The sequence below is a fragment of the Musca vetustissima genome, unplaced genomic scaffold (genome assembly GCF_032173495.1).
Source record: "Musca vetustissima isolate MV318-11 ecotype Yass unplaced genomic scaffold, APGP_CSIRO_Mvet_v1 utg39868, whole genome shotgun sequence".
NCBI classification, from domain to species: domain Eukaryota; kingdom Metazoa; phylum Arthropoda; class Insecta; order Diptera; family Muscidae; genus Musca; species Musca vetustissima.
This window is the reverse complement of record NW_026875599.1, coordinates 138820-165279: the sequence shown is the minus strand read 5'-3', so window position 1 is coordinate 165279 and position 26460 is coordinate 138820. Positions and strand designations below refer to the sequence as shown.

The window sequence follows — 26460 nt, the reverse complement described above, 5'->3', positions numbered from 1 at the left end:
ACGGACATGCATAAATCTTCTCAGAAAGTGATTTTAAACATTTTCTCAAAAGGGGCCATATATATACCGTTTCCTTTTGTCTGTTACAAACATATGCATAAAGACATAATACCTTGTACCACAGTGTGGTGAAGGGTATATTGATAGTCATATAAAAAATATATATTCCTCAAAAAATCCTTGATGGTCATAGAAAAAATATTCATTAAAAAATTCGCGATTGTATTGCTAGAAATGTTATTATTTAAAAATTAATTTAAAAATGTATCCATTCGCTAATAAAAAATTCAATTAAATGTTTTTATTTCTTTACAGGCAAACTTGAATCATGTTCCGATGAAAATGAAGAAATTCACGTTCCAATCAAAAATTCCAAATGTTATACATGTTCCTGTCAGGTAAGCTTTCCAACAACATTTTTTTCTATACCAAAAAGAATAAGAAGAAGAAAATGTCTTTATACATTTTTTAAACCATCCCATTCAATCCCTTTTCTAACTTAAAATTAGAAACTACTGCATTATAAGTCTATAGGAAAAACGCGCCATAGAACGGAAATGTTGTGCACACACTCACACATGCAGATGTCTAGAAGACATGACAATATTTATATGTGTTGACCTCAGATTAAAAAGTGATTCCAATAAGAAAAAAAAGATACATAAATCTATACATATTTACAAGGAAGTGCACTAAACGGAATTTAAAAGCCCAACTATCAAAGTCGAATCTTTGAAAGAAATATATGACCAGAGGAAAAGTTGAATTTAAAGAAGAGACGTCCATGGGACTTGTATGTATGCAACAGAGAAGGGATTAAGGTGGAAGTATTTAGGGGGCCTTTAAATGATCCTTTAACTCAATTTTTTGGATGAATATTTTTATATTTAAAAGTAATAAATATTCAGTGGGACTAAAACTGGATATGGCGTTGTGGATGGTCAAAAAATATTCCAAAGAAAATCTACAGAGGAGTTGTTGGTAAAAAGTATTCTTTAAAAAATATACATTTTCGAGGGCCCTAAAATATATTCTTTAAAAAATATACGTTTGCGAGGATCCCACATTATACTATTTAAAAATCTACGCTGAAGAGTTTCTAGAAAAAAGTCCAGGTCTCATATAAGGCTGGATAAAATATTCTTTAAAAAATTCAGGATTAATATGAGGCTTGAAAAAATACTCCTTAAAAAATTCACGCCTCATATGAGGCTGGAAAAAATATTCTTTAAAAAATCCACGCCTCATATGAGGCTGGAAAAAATATTCTTTAAAAAATCCACGCCTCATATGAGGCTGGAAAAAATATTCTTTAAAAAATCCACGCCTCATATGAGGCTGGAAAAAATATTCTTTAAAAAATCCACGCCTCATATGAGGCTGGAAAAAATATTCTTTAAAAAATCCACGCCTCATATGAGGCTGGAAAAAATATTCTTTAAAAAATCCACGCCTCATATGAGGCTGGAAAAAATATTCTTTAAAAAATCCACGCCTCATATGAGGCTGGAAAAAATATTCTTTAAAAAATCCACGCCTCATATGAGGCTGAAAAAAATATTCTTTAAAAAATCCACGCCTCATATGAGGCTGGAAAAAATATTCTTTAAATAATAAAAAATCCACGCCTCATATGAGGCTGGAAAAAATATTCTTTAAAAAATCCACGCCTCATATGAGGCTGGAAAAATATTCTTTAAAAAATCCACGCCTCATATGAGGCTGGAAAAAATATTCTTTAAAAAATCCACGCCTCATATGAGGCTGGAAAAAATATTCTTTAAAAAATCCACGCCTCATATGAGGCTGGAAAAAATATTCTTTAAAAAATCCACGCCTCATATGAGGCTGGAAAAAATATTCTTTAAAAAATCCACGCCTCATATGAGGCTGGAAAAAATATTCTTTAAAAAATCCACGCCTCATATGAGGCTGGAAAAATATTCTTTAAAAAATCCACGCCTCATATGAGGCTGGAAAAAATATTCTTTAAAAAATCCACGCCTCATATGAGGCTGGAAAAAATATTCTTTAAAAAATCCACGCCTCATATGAGGCTGGAAAAAATATTCTTTAAAAAATCCACTCCTCATATGAGGCTGGAAAAAATATTCTTTAAAAAATCCACGCCTCATATGAGGCTGGAAAAAATATTCTTTAAAAAATCCACGCCTCATATGAGGCTGGAAAAAATATTCTTTAAAAAATCCACGCCTCATATGAGGCTGGAAAAAATATTCTTTAAAAAATCCACGCCTCATATGAGGCTGGAAAAAATATTCTTTAAAAAATCCACGCCTCATATGAGGCTGGAAAAAATATTCTTTAAAAAATCCACGCCTCATATGAGGCTGGAAAATATATTATTTCAAAAATCTACATCAAATTCATGCTTGTTCTCACCTATGGGCATCTTAAAGGGCCCACTTTCTTACTCACCTGATTTTATAGAATATCATATTATTCGACATACCCATAAATATATATCTACGAAAGTTTCTAACGTTTTTTTCTGTTTTTTGTTCTGGCTTGTTGCTAATAATGCTGTTTCTTCGTGTTCTGTCATTTTCTTGGCAACGACAAATTTAACATTATTGCAATAACACTACTACTTGACCTGGCCTTTTGCCATGCAGCCAGGCAGGCATGCTTGCTAACTATGTATGGGCTCTCCACATGGCTGGACAAAAATTAAAATATTCACAAGAAAACTGAAAATTAAAAATAAAAAAAAACAACTTATTTTTATACTCCAGTATACAAAAAAGGCAATCAACTGCCATACTAATTGTTATTTTATTTTAAACATTTTTAATTGTACATATTTTTTTATTTTATTTATTATTTTAGACAATGGTTCTAATAGATCTCTCCGAATATTTCAATTAAACAAAGTTTGTCATTTGAAATGTCTTCATTCCATGCTTCATTTTCTTTCTCTTCTTTTGTTTATAATTTACAATTCAAATTATTCAATTAGTTTTCCAATTAAAAGTTTTGTAAAATATGAGCGAGAGAGAGAGCGAATATCTGTTAAACAGAAAAAGTTTTGTTTTCAATTGAATTATCCTTTCTGTTTCAAGTTTTCTAGTTAAACTTGGTGACAATTGAATGGAATCTTGTGAGAAGTTTTTAACTCACGCACAATTTATGTACTCTTTGAAATTGTTTTTAATTATTTATGAGCTGCAGTTTTGAGTTATGCTCATAGTTTGCTGGAGAAGATTTATTCAGTTTATGTCTGATAGATGTTTGACTTATAGCTGAGATATTTAATTAAGAAAATAAGTTGAGAGATATTTAATGTCATTGCTAATTGCATGAATTTTATTAATTGAAATCAACAAAAATTTTGTGTAGGTCCTTGAACATTTGTTTAATAAATCCAAGCCATGTGAGGTCTTTGTAGTTTAGGTTAAGTGGTAACGTATACGGCTATATTGCTTGGTTACCAAAAATGAAATAAATTAAGTTAAAAAATGTATAAATCCAAGCCTTGTGTAGGTGCTTGAAATTTTTTTATTAACTCCAAGCCTGTTGAAGGAACTTAAATTTTTTTAGTAAATCCAAGCCTTATATCCCTACCTTATATAGTTCCCTGAAAATATTTGTTAATAAATCCACAATTTATTCTTAAAACCACGGCACGATATTGAAAACTTATAAATTCACATTTTAATATTGTCCAAAAATTAATATCTAACCAGTAAGGAAAGTTGTAAATTCGGACTGGGCCGACTATATGATACCCTTCACCACCTTGGGTATATTGTACATATGTATCCTTACAATTGCATGCCATTGTTCTCTCGAAGGAACATATAGTCGTCTGAATACCATGCGGTACGCCGCACAGTTATATATATATATATATATATATATATGTGGGAGCTAAATTGAAATCTGAACCGATTTTTCCAAATCTTACAACACATTATTCTAGACTCAATTCACTACTCTATCCCAAAAGATCGGACGAAAATATACATGGAAGCTATATCTAAATCTGAACCGATTTCACGAAACTTAACTCACATCAATCTAGGCTTCATTCAGTACACTATGCCAAATTAAGTCCAAATCCAAGGATATATAGGGATTTTGGTGCCCATTTACATAAAATAGGACGAAAATATACATGGGAGCTATATCGAAATTTGAATCGATTTTCACGAATCTTAACACTCATCGTTCTAGAATTAATTAAGTGCGATATGCCAAATTTCGAGCAAATCGAAAGATATATAGGAACTTCAATGCCCATTTACCTTAAGTCAGACGAAAATATACATGGGAGCTATATCGAAATCTGACCCGATCTGACGTGGCACACATCATTATAAACTAATTCAGTACACTATGCCAAATTTCGCGAAAATCGAAACATATATGGGGACTTTGGTGCACCATTTACATAAAATCGGACGAAAACATATATGGCAGCTCTATCGAAATCTGAACTGATTTTATCGGAACACACGTCATTCTGGACCTAATTCAGTACCCTATGCCAAATTTCGCGCAAATCGAAAGATATATAGGGACTTTGCTGCAACACTTACACAAAATCGGAGCTCTATCGAAATCTGACCCGATTTTCTGGAATCTTGACACACGTCATTCTAGACCCAATTCAGTACACTATGCAAAATTTCGCGCAAATCGAAAAATATATAGGGACTTCGGTGCACCATTTACCTTAAATCGGACGAAAATATATATTGGAGCTATATCTAAATCTGACCCGATTTTCTCGAAACCTAACACAAATTTCGTGCAAATCGAAATATATCTAGGGACTTTGGTGCACCATTTACATAAAATCGGAGAAAACTATATATGTCAACTACATCTAAATCTGAACTGATTTTCTCGGAACTTAACACACGTCATTCTGGACCTAATTATATTATATGAAAATATATATTGGAGCTATATCTAAATCTGACCCGATTTTCTCGAAACCTAACACACGTCATTCAGGACCTAATTGAGTATCCTATGACAAATTTCATACAAATCGAAAGGTATATAGGGACTTCGATGCTCCATTTACTTTAAATCGGACGTAAATATATATTGGAGCTATTTCTAAATCTGACCCGATTTTCTCGAAACCTAACACACGTCATTCTCGTCCTAACTCAGTACACTATGCCAAATTTCGTGCAAATCGACGGATATATATATAGACGTTGGTGCACCATTAACATAAAATCGGCCGACAAAATATACGGGAGCTCTATCGAAATCTGACCCGATTTTCTGGAAACTAGGCACACGTCATTCTAGACCGAATTCAGTACACTATGCTAAATTTCGTGCAAATCGAAAGATATATAGGGACTTTGGTGTCCCATTTACCTTAAATCGGACGCAAATATATATGGGAGCTATATCTAAATCTGACCCGATTTTCTCCAAACTTGACAGACATCATTCTAGACTCAATTCAGTACACTATATATGGGAGCTATATCTAAATTTGACAAGATTTTCTCCAAACTTGACACACACAATTCTATACCCAATTCAGTACACTTTGCAAAATATCGTGCAAATCAATAGATATATAGAGACTCTGGTGCATAAAATTTACATAAATCTTAACCGATCTTCACGAAACTTGGCACACACCATTTTGGACCTAATTGTGTGCTTTGTGCCAAATTTTGTGCAAATCGAAAGAAATATCGGGACTTTGGTGCACCATTTATATTAAATCGGACGAAAATATATACGGAAGCTATATCTGAATCTGATTTTTCCCAATTTCAATAGGGTCCGTCCTTGGGCCAAATAAGTGTCTTGTGCCAAATTTCATCCAAATCGTATCATAAATGCGACCTGTACTGTACAATTTAACATCTACAGACAAACGGACAGACGATCGGACATGCAGAAAGCGACTCAGAAAGTGATTCTATGCATATTCTCAAAAGGACCCATGTATCTATCACGTTTCCTTTAGCCTGTTACAAACATATGAACAAAGACATAATACCCTGTACCACAGTGTGGTGAAGGGTATAAAAATTAAATTACCTTCCTTATACGTAACGTATGATTTATTTTATTTTCCATTCAAATAATATTAATTACACGTCACCTAGACTAACACAATTACAATTTTTACAATTACAAACTGCAACGGGTCATTGTCCTATTTTATGGACATTTTCCAGAAAAATACAAACATTAAAGCTGTATAATAATTCCCTTCAGTTCTCTCTTCCGTTACAACAGACTGCAAGCCAAAGTTGTTGACCTGTTTTAAATAAAAGGGGTTCAACAACACATAGTTCAGCTGTTACAAATTCTAAATGAAATGTAAACTGAAAAGTCGTAAAATTCTATAAAAATGACAACGTTTTTTTTCCTGTGACAAGTGCATTACAATAAAATATACTCGAAATTTATAATTGAATTATGTGACAAGCAACAACAAAATGGGAAATTGTTGTACTGGACAATGGTCAATAAATTCGCCATTGCTAAAAAATATATATATATATATATATATTTAATTTAATGCAAAACTTTATGTTGCATATCATATTTATGGCTGAGAGAAATATGTTCAAGAATTCAAATGGTCAACAGCACATGTCCAGTGAAGATAGAAATTGAATGGCTTTCAAGCTGTTACTATAAATGTTTTTTATTTCTCTTTCTTATTCTTCTTTTTTGGGTTAGGCGCCACTTTATATTTCATATTCACACACACTCATACATACACATACATAGACACACACTTAGAGAGTCACAAATCTAATAATGGCAAAAAAAATAACTACTGGACATCGAAATTATTTCCAAACTAAATTTATTGCCAACAATGAAAAAATGGACAAGAGGCAAAAAATAGAACTAAAATTTCCACATAACAAATATTATGAGCTGTCTTAATGGGGGCTTGGCCATGTCCAGTTTCTTTTTTTTTTTTGGGATGACATACTGTCACAAAAGTTCTAAGCAAATATGCAGTTTGGCACTTAAGGAATGTTTGTTGGTTTTTTTCCAGCGCATTGAAGAACATTTTTATATGTGAAAAATAGTTGATATGGGGAAAATTGCAACAAAACTAATTATAAATTTTTAGAATAGCTATATGATAGCGATACTAGTAAGGTACTAATAAAGTCCATTCAAGATATGCCGATACTAGTAAGGTACTAATAAAGTCCCTTCAAGATCTGCCATAGCGAATGGACGTTTTGTATACTTTCTACTGCGGTAGAGGTTCTAACCCCTATGCAGTTCTAAAACCTATGTAGTGGGTATGAAAACTCTAGAAAGAAAAATTCCCCATAGGTCACTGTAGGTTTTTTATCTGAAAATCAGGATAATAATTTAGAAAACTGGTTCTTTTTTCCTCAAAATTCATTTTTTTTTGTATTTGGAATTTTTAATAAATAATTCGGACGAATCTGACAGTTCTACATAATAAGGATTGTACACTGTCCTTGTAGGTCCTTGAAAATATTTTTTAATAAATCCACGCCTTGTGTAGATCCTTGAAAATAATCTTCTTCGGACGAAATTGACAGTTCTACATAATAAAGATTGTATACTGCTTGAGATGGTCCTTAAAAAATATATTATTTAAATAATCCAATCTTGAGATGGGCACTATGTTATTCCGCATAAAAGTCACTCAGCTTGGAAAAATGGAGTAGGCACTTCAACATACCGAAAATTGTACGGGCCATTTTCGTGTGGGGTACTTTAAAACAATAACCTCTACTGAATCATTTCTTAAAAGATGCAAAGAAATTTTACCCGATTAGGATATTCGGTTAAGATCTTAATAATGCCGAAAAATAGAGCTTTCAATAGAGCCTACTTCAAACCACCGACTGATATCGAAACTTGTCTAACACAAATTAAATTCGTCGGGACCTTTGTATGGGCACTATGTTATGCGGGCAATATGTTATTCCAAATAAAAGACATTCTGGTTGGAAAACTGGTGTTGGAACTTTAACATACCGAAAATTATACGGGACGTTTTCCTGGGGGGTACTTAAAAAAAACAATCTCTACTGAATCATTTTATGAATGATTCAAAGAAATTTCACCAGGTTTCCGATATGCCAAATTTTATCCACTTCGATTAGGAAATTAGGTTAAGATCATAATAATGCCGAAAAATGGAGTGGGAGTTTTCAATAGGGTCTACTTCAAATCACCGACTGATATCGAAAATTGTCTAAAATTATGGCGTTCCAAGAACCCACAATCCTAAATTACGGCAACTTCAGTGGGAAATTCGGCTAAAAACTTTAAAATATGCGCACCTGTCTATGGAGACTATGTCAACACTAGAACCCATTTCGAAAATTTGGTAGGAAAATGGCGATTAAAAATTCCGAAAATAAGGCGAGGCACTGGTGTGGAAGCCGTATCAAAGCTTGAACTCATATAGACAAATTTCCGCAAAAAAGTGCGTTTTACCCTTTAATAACCAGGAAGGCCAAACTACAGCCATTACAATGGGAAAAGACCGGTAAGGAGGAGGCCTTGACAAAACATGGGTCTATATGCATGATTTGCTGAATATATGTAAAGCCCTAAAAATGCCGAAAATATGTCGGTGCCCTAACTTTCGGTAGGAAGATTTGACACCTAATGAGAACCTGAAAAATCAAATTATAGAAAATTCGATTGAGAAAAATAAAATACCGAATAATGGGGGTACCATTATATGGGGACTTACTTGGCTCTTGTGCTAATATTGCTACAATTTTATAGAGAGAATTTCTGCTCAATTATAAGCATTAACATAAAATTGGAACCAATTCTGTTGAACAACGTGTCCAAAGTCTTCAAAATATAGAATAATGGACGTGGACAAATTTGGAATATTTTCTTTACGGAAATTTAGTAGGAAGATATTGTGCCCAGTGAAGACCCAAAATACCAAATTACAGCTGATTAGGTTCAAAACTGTGCACAAAGGCGGAAAAATAACGATTATTGGGACCACACATTATGTGTATACATTCCGAAAAATGACCCGATATTTAATTTTTGTAGAGAGAGTTTCTTCTAAAGAACCCAGAATATTGATCATTTTTAGTTGAAAGATTTACTACCCAATGAGAACAGAAAAAAAAACAAATTATAGATGATAAAGTTGAGAAACGTTCCCAAAGCTTTAAAATTTCGACGAATTCTGGGTCATCCCATTTTCAATACCAACCACCCCAGCGGTAGTATCAATGGATGTGCAAAATGTATAAGCTCTGTCTGAAATATTGCGAACTGTATTGTGTTTGCAGCAGAAATGGGGATGGACATGACTAAATCGACATAGAATTTTATTCTGATTAAGAACACATATACTTTCAGGGATCTTTGAGGAATGTTTTAAGGTGTCGCAAACGGAATGACACATTTAATATTTTAATCACCTCGTGGGGGAGGCTATGCAAAAGGAAGGAGTTCTAGCAATGCAAAAAATTACTTAAAAAATTCACGTCTATGTTGGTGGTAGAAAAAATATATTAAAAATCCACGCTTGAGGTAGTCCTAGAAAAATATTCTTTACATTAGTGTTGATGTGGGAAAAAATATACCATGAAAATCGATCTTGTGTTGGCATTAAAAAAATATTCTCAAAAAATCCGCGCCCGTTTTTATGACCAAAGAAATGTTTTTTCAAAAAAAAGTCCCTGAAATTTTCATAGAAAAAAAATCTTTAAAAAATCAACACTAGAATCGATTTTAGAAAAAGTATTTGTTTATTAAATTCCAGAACTATTACCCAGTCCCAAAAAAAACTCTTTCAAAATTTTAATATTGATAGTCTTGGAGGCCCCATTCCAAGTGATTCCAGTACCATATTCTTTTTCAGAGTATTAATCCCTGTTTATATCATCAGATTAACTTCTATTGATAAAGTTTTTTCTTATTATTATTTAGCCTTAACAGCTTTGTTTTCGTCCGCGTTCTTCCACATCTAATTAAAACAATCATAAAATGTGGAATTCAAATATTCCATTCTTTTTTGGTTTGGATTTATTGACAAAATGTATAAATCTCAATAAATCGAAGAGCTATGGCAAGAAACATTTGCTGTCAATTTTAATTTAGATAATCTTCAGCTAAAGAAAATAAAACAACGCTGCCAAAACGAAAAAACAGACAAGAAATGTTTGTGGACAGGCCAACATCAGAATCAATTTAAAAGATTAGAATACGAAGAAAGAAGCTTAGCTCCCCCTATTGAAAATTTGTCACAGCATTGGCAGCAGCATCAACACCACCGCCAGCAGCAGTAGCAGCAGCATCTGGGCAACGGTAATCAAAAACGAACATTCAAAAAAAAAAAAAACTTTTGAAATTGATTTTTATGACTCAAGGTCGTCAAACAAGTTATACATAAATACTCAGCTCAGACAGACGATCTCTAGTGTGTCCATTTGTTTGCTCATTCGAAACGCGATGGATATTTCATTTATTTCGATTTATTTGTTGTTTTCATTTTTTTCGAATCACAAAAACATTTTTTTTTTAAGATTATACACTCAAGCACATTGACAAAGCTGGTGTCACACAGTTGTACTACATTCAGGTGGCTGCTCATTAAATAATTACAAACAAATCAACCGCCAACCAAACAAACAGAGAGGCAGACAGTCGAATTGACAGATTGTGGCAACGGCGCCCAATACTCTAAATACAGGGCTAGTGTGCCAATCTCTCCACTTACCTTGCTGAGAAATATGTGTCGCTGTTAATCTCAGCTTTAGTTAACTTGGCTTAAATGCAGCGACAGCCAAAGCTGTTGTTAGCGGCCTTAAAAACCGCAAAATCAAATGTGGGGAGAAAAAATAGTAGAATAACAGCCGCCGCCAGAGCAACAACCAACCATTCAGCCATCTATCCATCCAACCAACCGAACAGCGACGATCATTTGGCACACTTGGCGCCGTATTAGAAAAAAAACAAACCAACAAGCGAAGCGATCGAACAAAAAAAAAACAACAACAACATCAAAAAGTAGCAACAACGCCCGAAAACAACTACCAATCAATAGGACGCCACACGGTTCAGAATTAAAAATTTGATATGGCTCGAACTACAGTGCATTATGAATTAGTGAATTCCATTTGAATTTTTTAAGGGTTATTAGATCTATAAGCAGAAGCGTGGATTTTTGAAGGAATATTTTTTTTCTAGGACGTTGTCAAGCATGGTATTTTAGGGATTGTTTTCCAGAACAAACACAATTTAAAATGAAAAATATATTTTTAGAACAATTACAGAAACACATTTCTCAGAGAAAAATACAAAAAGGGTGCTTTTTGTCAATGTATTATCCAAGGAAGATGGAAAGTTTTGAGATAAAAAAATACTCTTTTTCAATTCATCACAGACATACATTAAAACCAGTACGGAAAATAGTAAAGTCGGACGGTGCCGACTATATGATACCCTTCACCACTTTGGGTATATTCAACAGATGAATCCTACCAGTCGTCGCATTTTTAAACGACCAGTAAAATGAAATTGGATCAATAAACAAGTCTTTCTGCAATTCATTATGCTGTGCCAAATTTCGTGCAAACCGAAAGATTTTAAGGGACTTTGGTGCACCATTTACATTAAATCGGACGAAAATATATAGGGGAGCTATATCTAAATCTGAACCGATTTTTAGGAAACTTAACACACATTATTCTAGACCTATTCCATTACGCATTGCCAAATTTCGTGCAAATCGAGATATATATAGGGATTTTGTTGCACCATTTACATTAAATCGGACGAAAATGTATATGGGAGCTATATCTAAATCTGAACCGATTTTCAGGGAACTTAACACACATTATTCTAGACCTATTCCATTACGCATTGCCATATATATAGGGATTTTGGTGCACCATTTACATTAAATCGGACAAAAAATATATATGGGAGCTATATTTCAATCTGAACCGATTTTTCCCAATTTCAATAGATTTCGCCCTTGGGCCAAATAAGTGACCTGTGCGAAATTTCATCCAAATCGGATCATAAATGCGACCTGTACTTTGTTCACAAAAATACATGGACGGACGGACAGACGGACATGCATAAACCGACTCAGAAAGTGATTCTATGCATATTCTCAAAAGGAACCATGGATCTATCTCGATTATTTTTGCCTGTTACAAACATATGGACAAAGACATGATACCTTGTACCACAGTGTGGTGAAGGGTATAAAAAATATTTTTTTCTAATACATTTTGTGGCATCGATTTTTAATAAATATTTTTTCCTATAACCATCACAGGCGTGGATTTTTTTTCATTTTTATTAATTTTTTTTTTTTTTTTTTTTTTTTTTTTTTTTTGATCCATCATAGACATATTTCACTGAGAAAAATCCAAATAAGGAGGAAAACAGAGATTTTAAAAAATTATTTTTAAAAGCCTTACAGACGAGAATTATTTGAAAAAAATATTTTTTATTACCATCACAGGCGGGAATTATTAAAAAAAATCATAACCTAGAGTTTTCAAAATTAAGTTGTCATTCCCTTTGCAACACCTCGAAATATTCACATGTGACCCCATATAGTATATATATTCTTGATCCGAATAAGATTCGATGTCAATTTAGCCATGTCTGTCCATCTGTCTCTAGAAAAAAAATTCAGATAGATCTTTAACATTTTGAACATAAATTGCTATTAATCCAGGGATGTTCAGTTTTGAAAATTGGTCGGTTATAGCGGACGGTTATAGCGGGAAAAAAATTGTTAATATTAACCCATGTTTTGGGATAGACTTCATATAACACAACATCTCAAATTTTGGTATTATGGGGAGTTCTAGAACATGTTTCAACCATATCGAATTTTATATTTCGGGTTTTTGCGGGGGCTAGAAAATCTTACTACCATAAATTGTAAAATTTTCCCCACTTCCTACATTCCAAATATCAATATTTTGAGAAGCTTGAGCTCGTGTTTCAACAAAATTGGCTGTAATTTTATGTTTTGATTCTCAGCGAGTAGAAAAATCTCCCTGACCTCAGTTTTCGGTTAGCCTCAAGATAATAGTACCCCTCATTATTCGGTATTTTGATGAATTTGGGCACGTTTTTCAGCCGAAATCGATAACATTTGATTTTTCCGGTTTTGTGTTTTCGGTACAGATTCCATATAGCGGAACCGACCAATTTTTGGAATTTTGAATGTTTACACCGCCTTTTCCCGCTGATCTTGCTGTAATTTGGAACAAAGGGTTCTTGAAGGCTGACATACATACACATTTATTGAAAATGATATAAATATATTGATTACATTGATATGTATTGACATAGAGCCCATATATGGGTAAAGCTCCATTGACAGTATTTTTAATTTGCCCAAACCTTCAAAATTTGGCATTTTAGGGCGTTTGGCCACGTTTTTCAACCGAATTGGCTTATATTGCATTTTTCAGATTGCCATGAAGTTTAAAATTTTCCTGCCAAAAAGTATAAATATCGGTTTATGTTTTGGTATAGCTCCCATATAAGAGTGTAAGCCAATATTAGGAGTGCACTCGTTGGGTAGAAAATCTGAAATATTTTTTTCTTTTGAGTGTTAAACGTTCGTTTTAATACCACAAATCCTGACTTTCAATCCACTGTGTTTCGTTATCTTAACGAATCTATCTGAAAACAATTTATCTAAATAATTCCAGATAAATTAATACAAATACAAAAACAACAACAAATTTTAAAAACCTATCTAATCGTTAATGCGCTTAGGAATTCCGATGAGAGTACAAATACAAAATTTCTTCGTTTAAATTACAAAAACAAAAAAATTAGAAACTGAAATATAAGCTGACCAGCCAGGCCACGGTTGACAGTAAAGTGACGACGTCACACTAGCTGCTGTTTAATTACAGATGAAAAACAAAAACGCCAACAACCACACACCTAAGAGACAATTACGACGATCTTTTGGCTAGACATAGAAAAGCGCGAGCAAAACGAGAAAAAAATCAAATCAATGCAACTCTGATCTGGTCTCAGAAAGCACGATGGCGCTAAGTGTTAGAGAGTCGAAGAGAATCTTCTATAAGACTTGAGTATTGTTCTTCTTGCTATTGTAGTTGTTGTTGTTATTGTTTCGATAAATCTCCTAACATTAGTTCCGCTTGAGGTATGAATAGCCGTTTTTGTAGACGACGACGACTGGACAAGTCTCAACTGTCTGACTGTGGTGTATGGCTTTAAGGCTGCTGCTCAGTCATCAGCTTATTGGTGTTGTTGCTGTTGTTGCTGTTGATCATTTGCTAGCTGATCTTAGCTCGCGGCATTGATGGCCACAAAATAACAAGCGTTTGTCTATTAACTGTCGCCAGCCAGCCAGTCGGCCCTTAGGCAAAATATTTTTGTTGTGTGTGTGTGTGTTACCTCCTGCCCGTTCCGATGTCTAAGTTTTGCATGGCCGTTGTTATTTTTATTATGAAAGTTAAGCACACAAAAAGAGGGGTAGCAAGACATTTAGGCTTGCTACGTTCTATTTGGGTTAGAAAGATGAGAAATACGAAAATAGATATTTGACCTTAAGTCTGCCGAAAATATTTAACAGAGGCCGTTTGTCATTTCTTTGACGTCACAACAGGTCAGCAGCCTATAGAAGGCATAATAGGGGTTCTATTTATAGAAAACCTCATGGAAGGCATTCTATCAATAGTTGAAGAACTTTTCCGAAAAAAATATTTATCTAAAAATCCACTCCTTGTGGGTCTTTGAAAAAATATTGATTCAAAAATTCACTCCTTGTGGGTCTTTGAAAAAAAAAATTTATTTAAAAATCCACGCCTTGTAGGTCTTTCAAAAATATTTATTTAAAAATCGACGCCTTGTGGGTCTTTGAAAAATATTTATTTAAAAATCCACGCCTTGTGGGTCTTTGAAAAAATATTTATTTAAAAATCAACGCTTTGTGTGTCTTTGAAAAAATATTGCCATTTCTTTGACGTCACAACAGGTCAGCATTCTGAAGAAGGCATAATAGCGGTTCTATTTGTAGAAAACCTCATGGAAGGCATTCTATCAATTGTTGAAGAACTTTTCCGAAAAAATATTTATTTAAAAATCCACCCCTTGTGGGTTTTTGAACAAATATTGATTTAAAAATCCATACCTTGTGGGTCTTTGAAAAATATTGATTTAAAAATCCACGCCTTGTGAATCTTTGAAAAACAATTATTTAAAAATCCACCACTTGTGGGTCTTTGAAAAAATATTTATTTAAAAATCGACGCCTTGTGGGTCTTTGAAAAAATATTGATTTAAAAATCCACGCCTTGTGGATCTTTGAAAAAATATTTATTTAAAAACCCAAGCCTTGTGGGTCTTTGAAAAATATTGATTTAAAAATTCACGACTTGTGGGTCTTTGGAAAAATATTTATTGAAAAATCTACGCCTTGTGAGTCTTTAAAAAATATTTTGTAGACTTTGAAAAATATTTTCATAAAAATTCACGCTAGACCCTGAAATACATTTTGTTGTAAAATCTACGCTTTTTGTAGACCCTGAAATATATTTATTATAAAATTTATGCCTCTTGTAGACCCTGAATGCTTGAAAAAATATTTATATACAAAATCCACGCCTCCTCTTATGCGCTGAACAAATATTTATTATGAAATCCGCACTAACGTTAGAATTTTATCCTGCATATATTTCAATTGCAAATTTTTAATTTCAAAATGTAAATATTTATAGACGTCTGTGACAAGCACTGACATAATTCAATAGCAGTTTTGTTTTTATTTAATATTTTAATTCCATTGTCTCCCCGTCTAAACCATGACTTGATTTTAATTGGATTTAATTATCTGCAAATCTGTGCGCCAAGCGCCAATAAATAAATTTTAATTGGGTGTTTAACAATAAATCTCTTAAGAATTTCAATCAATTCGCAAAAATTAATAAATAAAATCATAGCATACTAAAAATGGTTATAAAACAATAAAAAAAATAACGACACACACATATATAAATCCCTAAAAAATCCCAATCAAATAATTCAATACAAATTAAAACAATTATAAAAAATGAAAAAAAAAAACAAAAAACAAATAATTCGTTGAAATGTTATGGAAATACACGCGCATGCGCCCCCAAAACCGAAACAAAGTAATTGAATTGAGTCGGAGTGAAACACAAACAGCGGGGAGTAAAAATAACCAGAAATATTCACCAAAAACACAAAATACAAAATAAATACAACAAAAATACAATAAATACAACAAGCAACAATAATAACAATAACAACAGCAGCAGCAGCAATAACAAATGAAACGTCAACAAACTCAAAACGACTTTGACCGCAAGAAATTCAGCAGCAACAACAACAACAACAGCTACTCACATAAGATCACCAACAACAACAATCACAAGACATTGTCGACAGTAACAACAACAACAACACCAACTAACTGAAGTAAGGTGGCGCCAACGATATTTTTGGGTTACGCCCACTTAAAACCCAAAACCAACAGAAAACGAAACAACGACAATAACAACAGTAACATTAATACCAATTCAATACGTAATACAGATAGGCGTCGGCGAATGCGAAGTTTAAAATAAACAAAATGATACAAATAATTTTTGTTCGATCCTGAAACATATTTATTAAAAAAATATTTTTTAAAAAATCCTTGCCTCTTGTAGACACTGAAAAAATATTTCTGTAAGAAACCTGACCTCAAGTAGACCCTGAAAGAAAAAACATTTCTATAAGAAACCAGACCTTTGTAGACCCTGAAAAAAAAAAACATTTCTTTAAGAAATCAGACATCATTCAACGCCTCTTGTAGACCCTAAACAAATATTTATTAAATAATCTATCCTATTGCATCCTATTGTAGGCCCTGAAAAAATATTTATTAATGCCTATTGTAGGCCCTGATAAATATATATTAAATAATCCACGCCTCTTGTAGGCCATAAAAATAGTTCTTTAACAAATCACTGGTGACCAGATGCTGGTCAGGAGCATGCACCAGCTGATTAGCACAATTTGGCTAGATGAATGCAAGCCCAATGATTGAAACCTCAGCATCCTGTGTCCAGTGCACAAAAAAGGAGACAAGACGATATGTGCCAACTATAGAGGAATAAGTCTCCTTCCCATCGCATATAAAGTGCTATCCAGTGTGCTGTGTGAACGATTGAAGCCAATGGTCAATGACATCATCGGACCATACCAATGTGGCTTCAGACCTGGCAAATCCACCATTGACCAGATTTTCACTCTGCGCCAAATCCTGGAAAAGACCCACGAAAAACACATCGACACATACCACCTATATGTCGACTATAAAGCCGCATTCGATAGCGTTTGGCATTCCTGCAAAATTAATACGGCTATGCAGGATAACTTTAAATGGCACAAGGTCAGCAGTTAAAGTAGGAAAGGACCTATCGGAGCCCTTCAATACCGAACGAGGATTCAGACAAGGTGACAGTTTGTCGTGTGATCTTTTTAACATCCTACTGGAAAAGGTCATACGAGACGCAAAGGTGAACAGAAATGACACTCTGTACACCAAACAACAAAGGTTACTCGCCTACGCCGATGACATCGATATCATGGGTCGAACATTGCGAGCGGTAACAGCCACATTTGAACAAATTGAAAAGGAGTCTGCTAAAGTGGGTCTGGCAGTAAACGGCTAGAAGACCAAGCTGATGGTATCAACGCGCAAGACGTCCAGTAGACTCCGACCAACTGTGGAACTGGAGAACTACAGCTTCGAGATAGTTAAAGACTTTATATACCTTGGTACCGCCATAAATAAAACGAATGACATCAGTTTTGAAATTCGGAGACGGATTGTGATGGCCAACAGATGCTACTATGGTCTAAGTAAGCAGTTTAGAAACAAGGCCTACGGGCCGATCTGCGTCGACGGTGAATATCGGCGTCGAATGAACCACGAGCTTTATACGCGGAAATCGACATAGTCAGTCGTATTGAGCTGCAGCGACTACGATGGCTATGCCCAGCGACTACGCCTTTTGTAGACCCTGAAAAAATATTTCTTTAACAATCAACGCCTCTTGCATAATCTACAAAAATATTTGTTAAAAATATAGGCCTCTTGAAGACCATAAAAAATGTTTATTAAAGAATTCACTCTTCTTGTGCACTTGTAGACCCTAAAATATGTATTTAATTTATCACGCCTGTTTTAGACCATGAAAAATATTTAATAGACAACGTCTCTTTCCAACCCTAAAACCAGTAAGGAATGTAGTAAAGTCGGACGGTGCCGTCTATCTGATACCCTTCACCACTTTGGGTATATTCAACAAATGGAATCCTATCAGACGTCGCTTTTTTGAATATTTTGAATTCTGCAACCTAAACTAAATTTATCTTTTGGCCAGATATAGAGTTGTTACTTCCAATAGGACAAAATTATGTAAATTAATTTAAGTAAAATATCGAAATCTAAACCGATTTCATCGCAACTTGTCACAGGTTAGGTTATACTAATTTCAGTATGTTTTGCACACCTTTTACTTAAAATCGGAGAAAACTATATCTAGGAGATATATCTAAATCTGAACCGATTTCTACAAAACTTGCCACATTTTATGTTCTAGTATATTCAGTACGTTGTGCAAAATTGTGTGTCAATCGGATCCACCTAGGGAGTTTTGTGTCAGTACGTTGTGCAAAATTTTGTATCAAGTTTGTGTAAAATCCGACGAAAATATATATGTTGAAGCTATATCTAAATCTTACTCGATTTCAACGAGACTTGCCAGAGATTAATTTATGTTAACTACAGTTCATTGTACAAAATTGTGTGGCAATCGGACAAACTTTGGGTCTTTAGTGCACAACTTACATAAAATAGGAAGAAAATGTATATAGTATCTATGTCCAAATCTGAACCGAAACTTAGTACCCGACATTAAAGACTTAATTCAGACAAATTTTGTGCAAATATAAAGACATATAGGGACTTTGTTACACCATTTTCATTAAATCGGACGAAAATTTATATGGGAGATATATCTAAATATTTACCGATTTTCACGAAATTTAACACACACAGTTCTAGACCTAATTCATTACGCTATGCCAAATTTGGTACAAATCGAAACATATATAGGAACTTTGGTGCACCATTTACCTTAAATCGGACGAAAATATATATGGGAGCTATATCTAAATCTGAACCAACTTTCAGGAAACTTAACATACATCATTCTATATTTAATTCAGTACCCCATGCCAAATTTGGTCCAAATCGAATGATATATAGGAACTTTGGCGCACCATTTACATTAAATCGGACGAAAATATATATGGGAGCTTTATCTAAGTCTGAACCGATTTTCACCAAATTCGACACACATCACTCTAGACTCAATTTAGTACGCTATGCCAAATTTCGTGCAAATCGAAGGATATAAAGGGACTTTGATGCACGATTTGCCTAAAATCGGACGAAAATATATATGGGAGCTATAACTAAATATCAACCTATTTTCAGGAAACTTAACACACATCGTTCCAGACTTAATTCAGTACGCTATGCCTAATTTCGTGCAAATCGAAGGATACATAGGTACTTTGGTGCACCATTTACCTAAAATCAGAAGAGAATATATATGGAAGCTATATATAAGTCTGAACCTATTTTTCAAAATTTCAAGGGCCCAAGGGTTCGTCCTTGGGCCAAATAAATGAGCTGTGTCAAATTTCATTCAATTCGAATCAAAAGTCCGACCTGTACTTTGTTTACAATTTAACATGGACAGACAGACGGACGGATATGCATAAATCGACTTAAAAAGTGATTCTATGCATATTCTCAAAAGGAACTATGGGTCTATCTCCTTTCCCTTTGCCTGTTACAAACATATGCACAAATAGATAATACCCTGTACCACAGTGTGGTGAAGGGTATAATAATAATAAAATAATTAATATAGAAATACCAAAATGGCTACATGCAGTCTAAGAGAAAAATCTTATCTCTATCCTCAATCTCACATAAAAATCGGGAATAACATTTAATGGCTATCAAAGTGAATAGCAAACAAAAATTTGCATAAATTCTTTTGAAAGTCATAAAAAAGCTACGCAGACGATCTAACCATTTGCTCGCCGAGTATAACCAATCACACACACGACTTATTGGAACTGTGGGTTCCAACGCAGATCCCAAACACACAATGGACGAAAGAACAAGAATCTCTCTCAAAAATAGTAGTTTCTGCGGTAGCTTGTTTTGTGGTTTAATTCTTTGACAACAACAGCAGCAGCAACAGCTACTTCTTCCCAGATGTTTTTTCTTCACCTTATTTTTCAAGAAAAAAAGAAGATGATACCAGAAGACGACGACCAGATACCATTATACACACACGCTAGCAAGGTCGTTAAAGGCCGTTTGCATAAAACAGCAACAACAAAAGGCAACATCAAATCAAAGACAATCCAGTCAGCCAAGAGTGTAAAGTTTTTTTTTTTTTGTATAGAAGATTGTCCAATATTGAGGTGAGTGAAAAAGGTTTTGTCGCGTTTCAGATGAAGACGTTGATGTCGTCTGCAAAGCCGGCAACGCAGAACGTTTTCGTTGTCGCCGACGTCATTATGTTTTCGACAAAAAAAGGTGTTTTAAATACACACCAAGCCGCATAAAATTGTAAAATCTGATCATATGCGTAACTGTATAATATATCGATAATATCAACCATTTTAATGACAGTACACTGAGAGAAATTAGGGATAATGGATTTTTTTTTTCAATAAATGCATATTTTATTTCAAGGAATAACCAGGCGTGGATTTTTCGTAAATATGTTTTAGGTCCTTAGGTTTCAGGGTCTAAAAATTGGGTATTTTTTGATAAATATTTCATCAGGATATACATAATAATAAATAATTTTTTTTGAGGTTACAAGGGTCTACAAAAGGCTTGGATTTGTTAAATATTATTTTCAGGATCTACAAGAGTCGTGGATTTTTTAATTAAATGTTGTTTGGGGCTACAAGAGGCGTGGATTTTTTATAAATAATTTTTGGGGTCTACAAGAGGCGTGATGTATTTAATATAGATTTTTCAAGGTCTCCTAAGGCGTGGGTTTTTTATAAATATTTTTCAAGGTCTCCTAAGGCTTGGGGTTTTTAATAAATATTTTTCAAGGTCTTCTAAGGTGTGGGTTTTTAATAAATATTTTTCAAGGTCTCCTAAGGCGTGGGTTTTTTAATAAATATTTTTCAAGGTATCCTAAGGCGTAGGTTATTTAATAAATATTTTTCAAGGTCTCCTAAGGCGTGGGTTATTTAATAAATATTTTTCAAGGTCTCCTAAGGCGTGGGTTTTTTAATAAATATTTTTCAAGGTTCCTAAGGCGTGGGTTTTTTAATAAATATTTTTCAAGGTCTCCTAAGGCGTGGGTTTTTTAATAAATATTTTTCAAGGTCTCCTAAGGCGTGGGTTTTTTAATAAATATTTTTCAAGGTCTCCTAAGGCGTGGGTTTTTTAATAAATATTTTTCAAGGTCTCCTAAGGCGTGGGTTTTTTAATAAATATTTTTCAAGGTCTCCTAAGGCGTGGGTTTTTTAATAAATATTTTTCAAGGTCTCCTAAGGCGTGGGTTTTTTCAAAAATATTTTTCAAGGTCTCCTAAGGCGTGGGTTTTTTAAAAAATAATTTCCAAGGTCTCCTAAGGCGTGGGTTTTTTAATAAATATTTTTCAAGGTCTCCTAAGGCGTGGGTTTTTTAATAAATATTTTTCAAGGTCTCCTAAGGCGTGGGTTTTTTAAAAAAATATTTCTCAAGGTCTCCTAAGGTGTGGGTTTTTTAAAAAAATATTTTTCAAGGTCTCCTAAGGCGTGGGTTTTAAAAAAAAATATTTTTCAAGGTCTCCTAAGGCGTGGGTTTTTAAAAAAAAATATTTCTCAAGGTCTCCTAAGGTGTGGGTTTTTTAAAAAAATATTTTTCAAGGTCTCCTAAGGCGTGGGTTTTAAAAAAAAATATTTTTCAAGGTCTCCTAAGGCGTGGGTTTTTTTAATACCTACTTAATAAATATATTTTATAGACAAGCTGAAGGGAGTCTCTATAGAAGATCTGAAGGGAGTCTCTATATACGAGCTGAAGGTAGTCTCTATAGAAGAGCTGAAGGTAGTCTCTATAGAAGAGCTGAAGGTAGTCTCTATAGACGAGCTAAAGGGAATCTCTATCGACGAGCTGAAGTTAGGATATAAAGAGGAATTGAAAGGAGGCTCTAAAGGCGAGTTGGACAAGTTGAAGGAAGGCTTTATTTTTAGAATAGCAATTAGGCGAGGACGTTTTCAAATATATTTTAAATTTCCTTTCGGGAATTTTCTACTAACTTTTTGTTGAAGCTCCCATAAGAATCTCTTATCTTTAAAAAAATAATTCCATACAATTTTAATTGTATTATTAACCAAAAACTCAAATTAGCTTAGATTTTTCACATTCCAAACAAATCAATGATTGTCCTGCCCCATCCCATCCCCCTTTTGCTAGATAATCACAATTGAACACTTGTTCAATATTTTGAAGATTTCTCTGTATGGCTGGCCGGTCCGCCGGCCGTTCGATCGACCGGGCCAGTACATTTGTAATCTTAAACAACTGTCGTTTTTAATTTATTATGACTTTGCTATGAATTTCAACGCTTAATTATGGTTTCACCAGGCCGCAACAAAGTCAGGCTTAGAGCCAACATAAAAACTAAACCAAAAACAACAACAACAAATTGCCAATTGCAGTTGATGGTTGTTGGTTGCTGCTTAAAGTTTGTATGTTGTTGCCGCCGTCGTATTGCAATAGCAATGTCGATCGTTTTGGTTTATCTGTTGATTGTACGTCTGGTCTGATCTGGTCTGCTCTAGAGATCTTTGGAGGTTGTTTGTTTTCATCGTCGTTGCCGCTGTACTCGTTAGATTTGGAGCATTCAGTAGTAGTCAGGTGCAAAAACTATTTCAAATTCTCAAGTTTAAAAAGCATTGCTTTGCAATGCAATTGCTGTTGCCTCCGCTGCAATGCTATGGGTGCTCAGCTAACATAGGTTTTTGCCCATTTAGCAAGTGTTTGTTGTTATTGTTGTTGCAATGGGGTTTTTAATACATTTTTAAGCTTATAAATAATCTTTGTACTCTTGGTTTTTTTGTTGACTTGTTTGCGGTAATCGATCAACTCTAAAGCAAAAATACTATTCGTTCCACCGCATATCTACGTCCGACTATTCATAATAATACTCGAAGTCAAGCTCTTAATAATTTTAGCGAAAAAAAAAATAATTACACAAAAATTCGAATAATAGTAAAGACAATTGATTGTATTTTTTTGGCAAACGATTTATTAAAATAACACATAATTAGTTGCTTTGTTAATACCCTAGCCATTGTAAGCAATAAATCTGAAAAGGGGGTCTTTAGTTAGATGTGCCATGGTTTTATAGAAGAGCTGAAGGGCAAGGAGTCTTTTATAGAACAAATGAACCACGGAGTCTGAGAGACTCTATAGAGGAGCTGATGGGAGTATCTATAGACGAGCTGAAGGGAGGCTCTATCGACGAGCTGAAGGGAGGCTCTATCGACGAGCTGAAGGGAGTCTTTCATAGACGAGCTGAAGGGAGTCTTTCATAGAAGACCTGAAGCAGAGAGTCTTTCATAAAAGACCTGAAGCAGAGAGTCTTTCATAGAAGACCTGAAGCAGAGAGTCTTTCATAGAAGACTTTAGAAGACGTGCAGTGGTTTTATAGAAGAGCTGAAAGGCAAGGAGTCTTTTATAGAACAACTGAACCACGGAGTCTGATAGACTCTATAGAGGAGCTGATGGGAGTATCAATAGACGAGCTGAAGGGAGGCTCTATCGACGAGCTGAAGGGAGTGTTTCATAGACGAGCTGAAGGGAGTCTTTCATAGACGAGCTGTAGGGAGTCTTTCATAGAAGACCTGAAGCAGAGAGTCTTTCATAAAAGACCTGAAGCAGAGAGAAGACCTGAAGCAGAGAGTCTTTCATATAAGACTTGAAGCAGAGAGTCTTTCATAAACGAGCTGAAGCAGGGAGTCATTCATAAATGAGCTGAAGCAGAGAGTCTTTCATAGAAGACCTGAAGCAGAGATTCTTTCATAGAAGACCTGAAGCAGAGAGTCTTTCATAGAAGACCTGAAGCAGAGAGTCTTCATAGATGACCTGAAGCAGAGAGTCTTTCATAGAAGACCTGAAGCAGAGAGTCTTTCATAGAAGACCTGAAGCAGAGAGTCTTTCATAGAAGACATGAAGCAGAGAGTCTTTCATAGAAGACCTGAAGCAGAGAGTCTTTCATAAACGAGGTGAAGCAGAGAGTCTTTCATTGAAGACCTGAAGCAGGGAGTCTTTCATAGAAGGCCTGAAGCAGAGAGTATTTCATAATCGAGCTGAAGCAGGGGGTCTTTTATATATCGCCTGAAGGTTAGGAAGCCCTTTCATAGACCGCCTGAAGTTTAATGAGTCTTTTAGAGTCTGAAGAGCTGAATTGATAAAACAGGGCCTCAGACAAACTGAGGGGAGTTTTAATAGACGTCTTTGACAAACTGAAGTTCGTGATTCAGAAACAACCCCATGGCAGTCTTTAAAGGAGGATTTTTTCAATATCGACCTGAAATAGGAAGCCTCTTTATAAGAGCACGAACTGTAGGCAATCTTAAAGAAATCTGAGCTGAAAACAGTTATTTATTTGTTGAGCTGAACGGCATAATTTCTGGTCCATATCGGGAAGCATACGAATGGCTACATTTTAGAACCGTTGAATTATATATTTATAGAAGTTAACTTCTGTGACTATATCCTTAGCATCAGCCTAGCTTAAGTCGCCATTTCAGGCAAATAAAAAAGGAGGAGGAATTTTTCAATATCGACCTGAAATAGGGAGCCTCTTTATAAGAGCATGAGCTGTAGGCAATCTTAAAGAAATCTGAGCTGAAAACAGTTTTTATTTATTTGTAGAGCTGAACGGCATAATTTCTGGTCCATATCGAGAAGCATACGAATGTCAACATTTTAGAACCGTTGAAGTATATATTTGTAGAAGTTAACTTCCATAACTCTTTCCTTTCCATCAGCCTCGATTAAGCCGCCATTTTAGGCCAATGCAATTATTTGTAATAATTTTTTTCATTTAATTCTCAATTTCATAATTCGTAACCATTATACTAGTATGCAAGTGATTGAGGTCTAGTAGTTTTCTGATTGACTGACTGGCTGCCTGCCATAGTGATGGAGTGTTTTGATGGTGGTGGCGGTGCCAATGGAAAAAATAGCTCAATGGCAATGTGTATTTTTTTGTGGTGATTTCGTTGCATAAATATGCATAATTTAACATATATATTTTTTTGGTTTTAAGAAATTTATTCATTTTTCTCTCAAAAAAATAAAAACAATTTTTGTGATTCAGATAAAATACTTTGGGCTTATTTTTATTGTCTGTGTGTGTACCACTTTGAAGGAAAATATGTTTTTTATATTTTTTGAGGTTTTGTTCTAATTTCGATATTTTTCATTATTATTATTATTATTATTTTGTTTTTGATGGTTTTGTTGTTTTTGTAGTATTTTTGTTGCCATTTCATTGTTATTTGTTGTGTCTAGATCACCTTGAGGCATTCATTAATGATATAGAATAATGAAAAACAACGCACACACACACACACAAACTCACTTACTCAACAATAACCACAACTAGATCATAAACCATGATCAACATTTTCGATCAGGGGGTTATGGGACGTCTGTCCGTAGGTAACATGGAAAATTTTTTCGTTATGATTTTTTTTTCATAAATCATAACAAATTGACATGTACTATAAACACTTGGCAGAAAAAAAGAAAAGTGTGTGTGTTCGGTTGTGTGTTCGATTAATTTTTGGAGGACATTGTTGGCATAATTATTATTAAAAATAAGTTTTACAATATGGTATATTCTTTACATAACAATTATTTGTATGAGAGTGGATTATTTCATATATATTTATTTAAGGACATTTGTGCCTTACAAAACTTTAAAATAAATATATATTCCAAAATAAAAACCAGTAAGGAAAGTTCAAAAGTCAGACGCGGCCGATTATATGATACCCTTCACCACTTTGGGTACATACAAGAGATGTTAATATCTACAATATCCTGTAGATATCTTGTTTCGGGCGAAATTAAACGTGTTATCTAGATAGATATTTGAACCAATTGAAAAACCCCATACACATACCATTCTGAAATCAATGAAAAATTACATGTCAAAGGGACAGACTTGGATTCATTGGTGTACCATTTGTATGAAATCGAGTCAAATTATGTATGGGAGCTATATATAAACACATGGACCTAATTGAGTAACCGTTGCATACACCATATGTATTTTTTTTGTATTCACTATATTCATTTTAATACCCTCTGCCAACTTTCGTGTAACCACC

The 26460-nt window shown here is 34.2% G+C and overlaps 1 protein-coding gene across 1 annotated transcript in view; it reads left to right on the top strand.

Moving 5' to 3' along the window:
• Positions 1–308: 308 nt before the first annotated feature.
• Positions 309–26460, top strand: part of LOC133338122 (BMP-binding endothelial regulator protein) — a gene marked incomplete at its 5' end in the record, with an annotated part of 38932 nt that continues 12780 nt past the window's right edge. Inside the window, one exon of the mRNA XM_061546308.1 lies at positions 309–398. Within this exon, the coding sequence (XP_061402292.1) occupies positions 309–398 (90 nt within the window). The remainder of the gene's footprint in view (positions 399–26460) is intronic.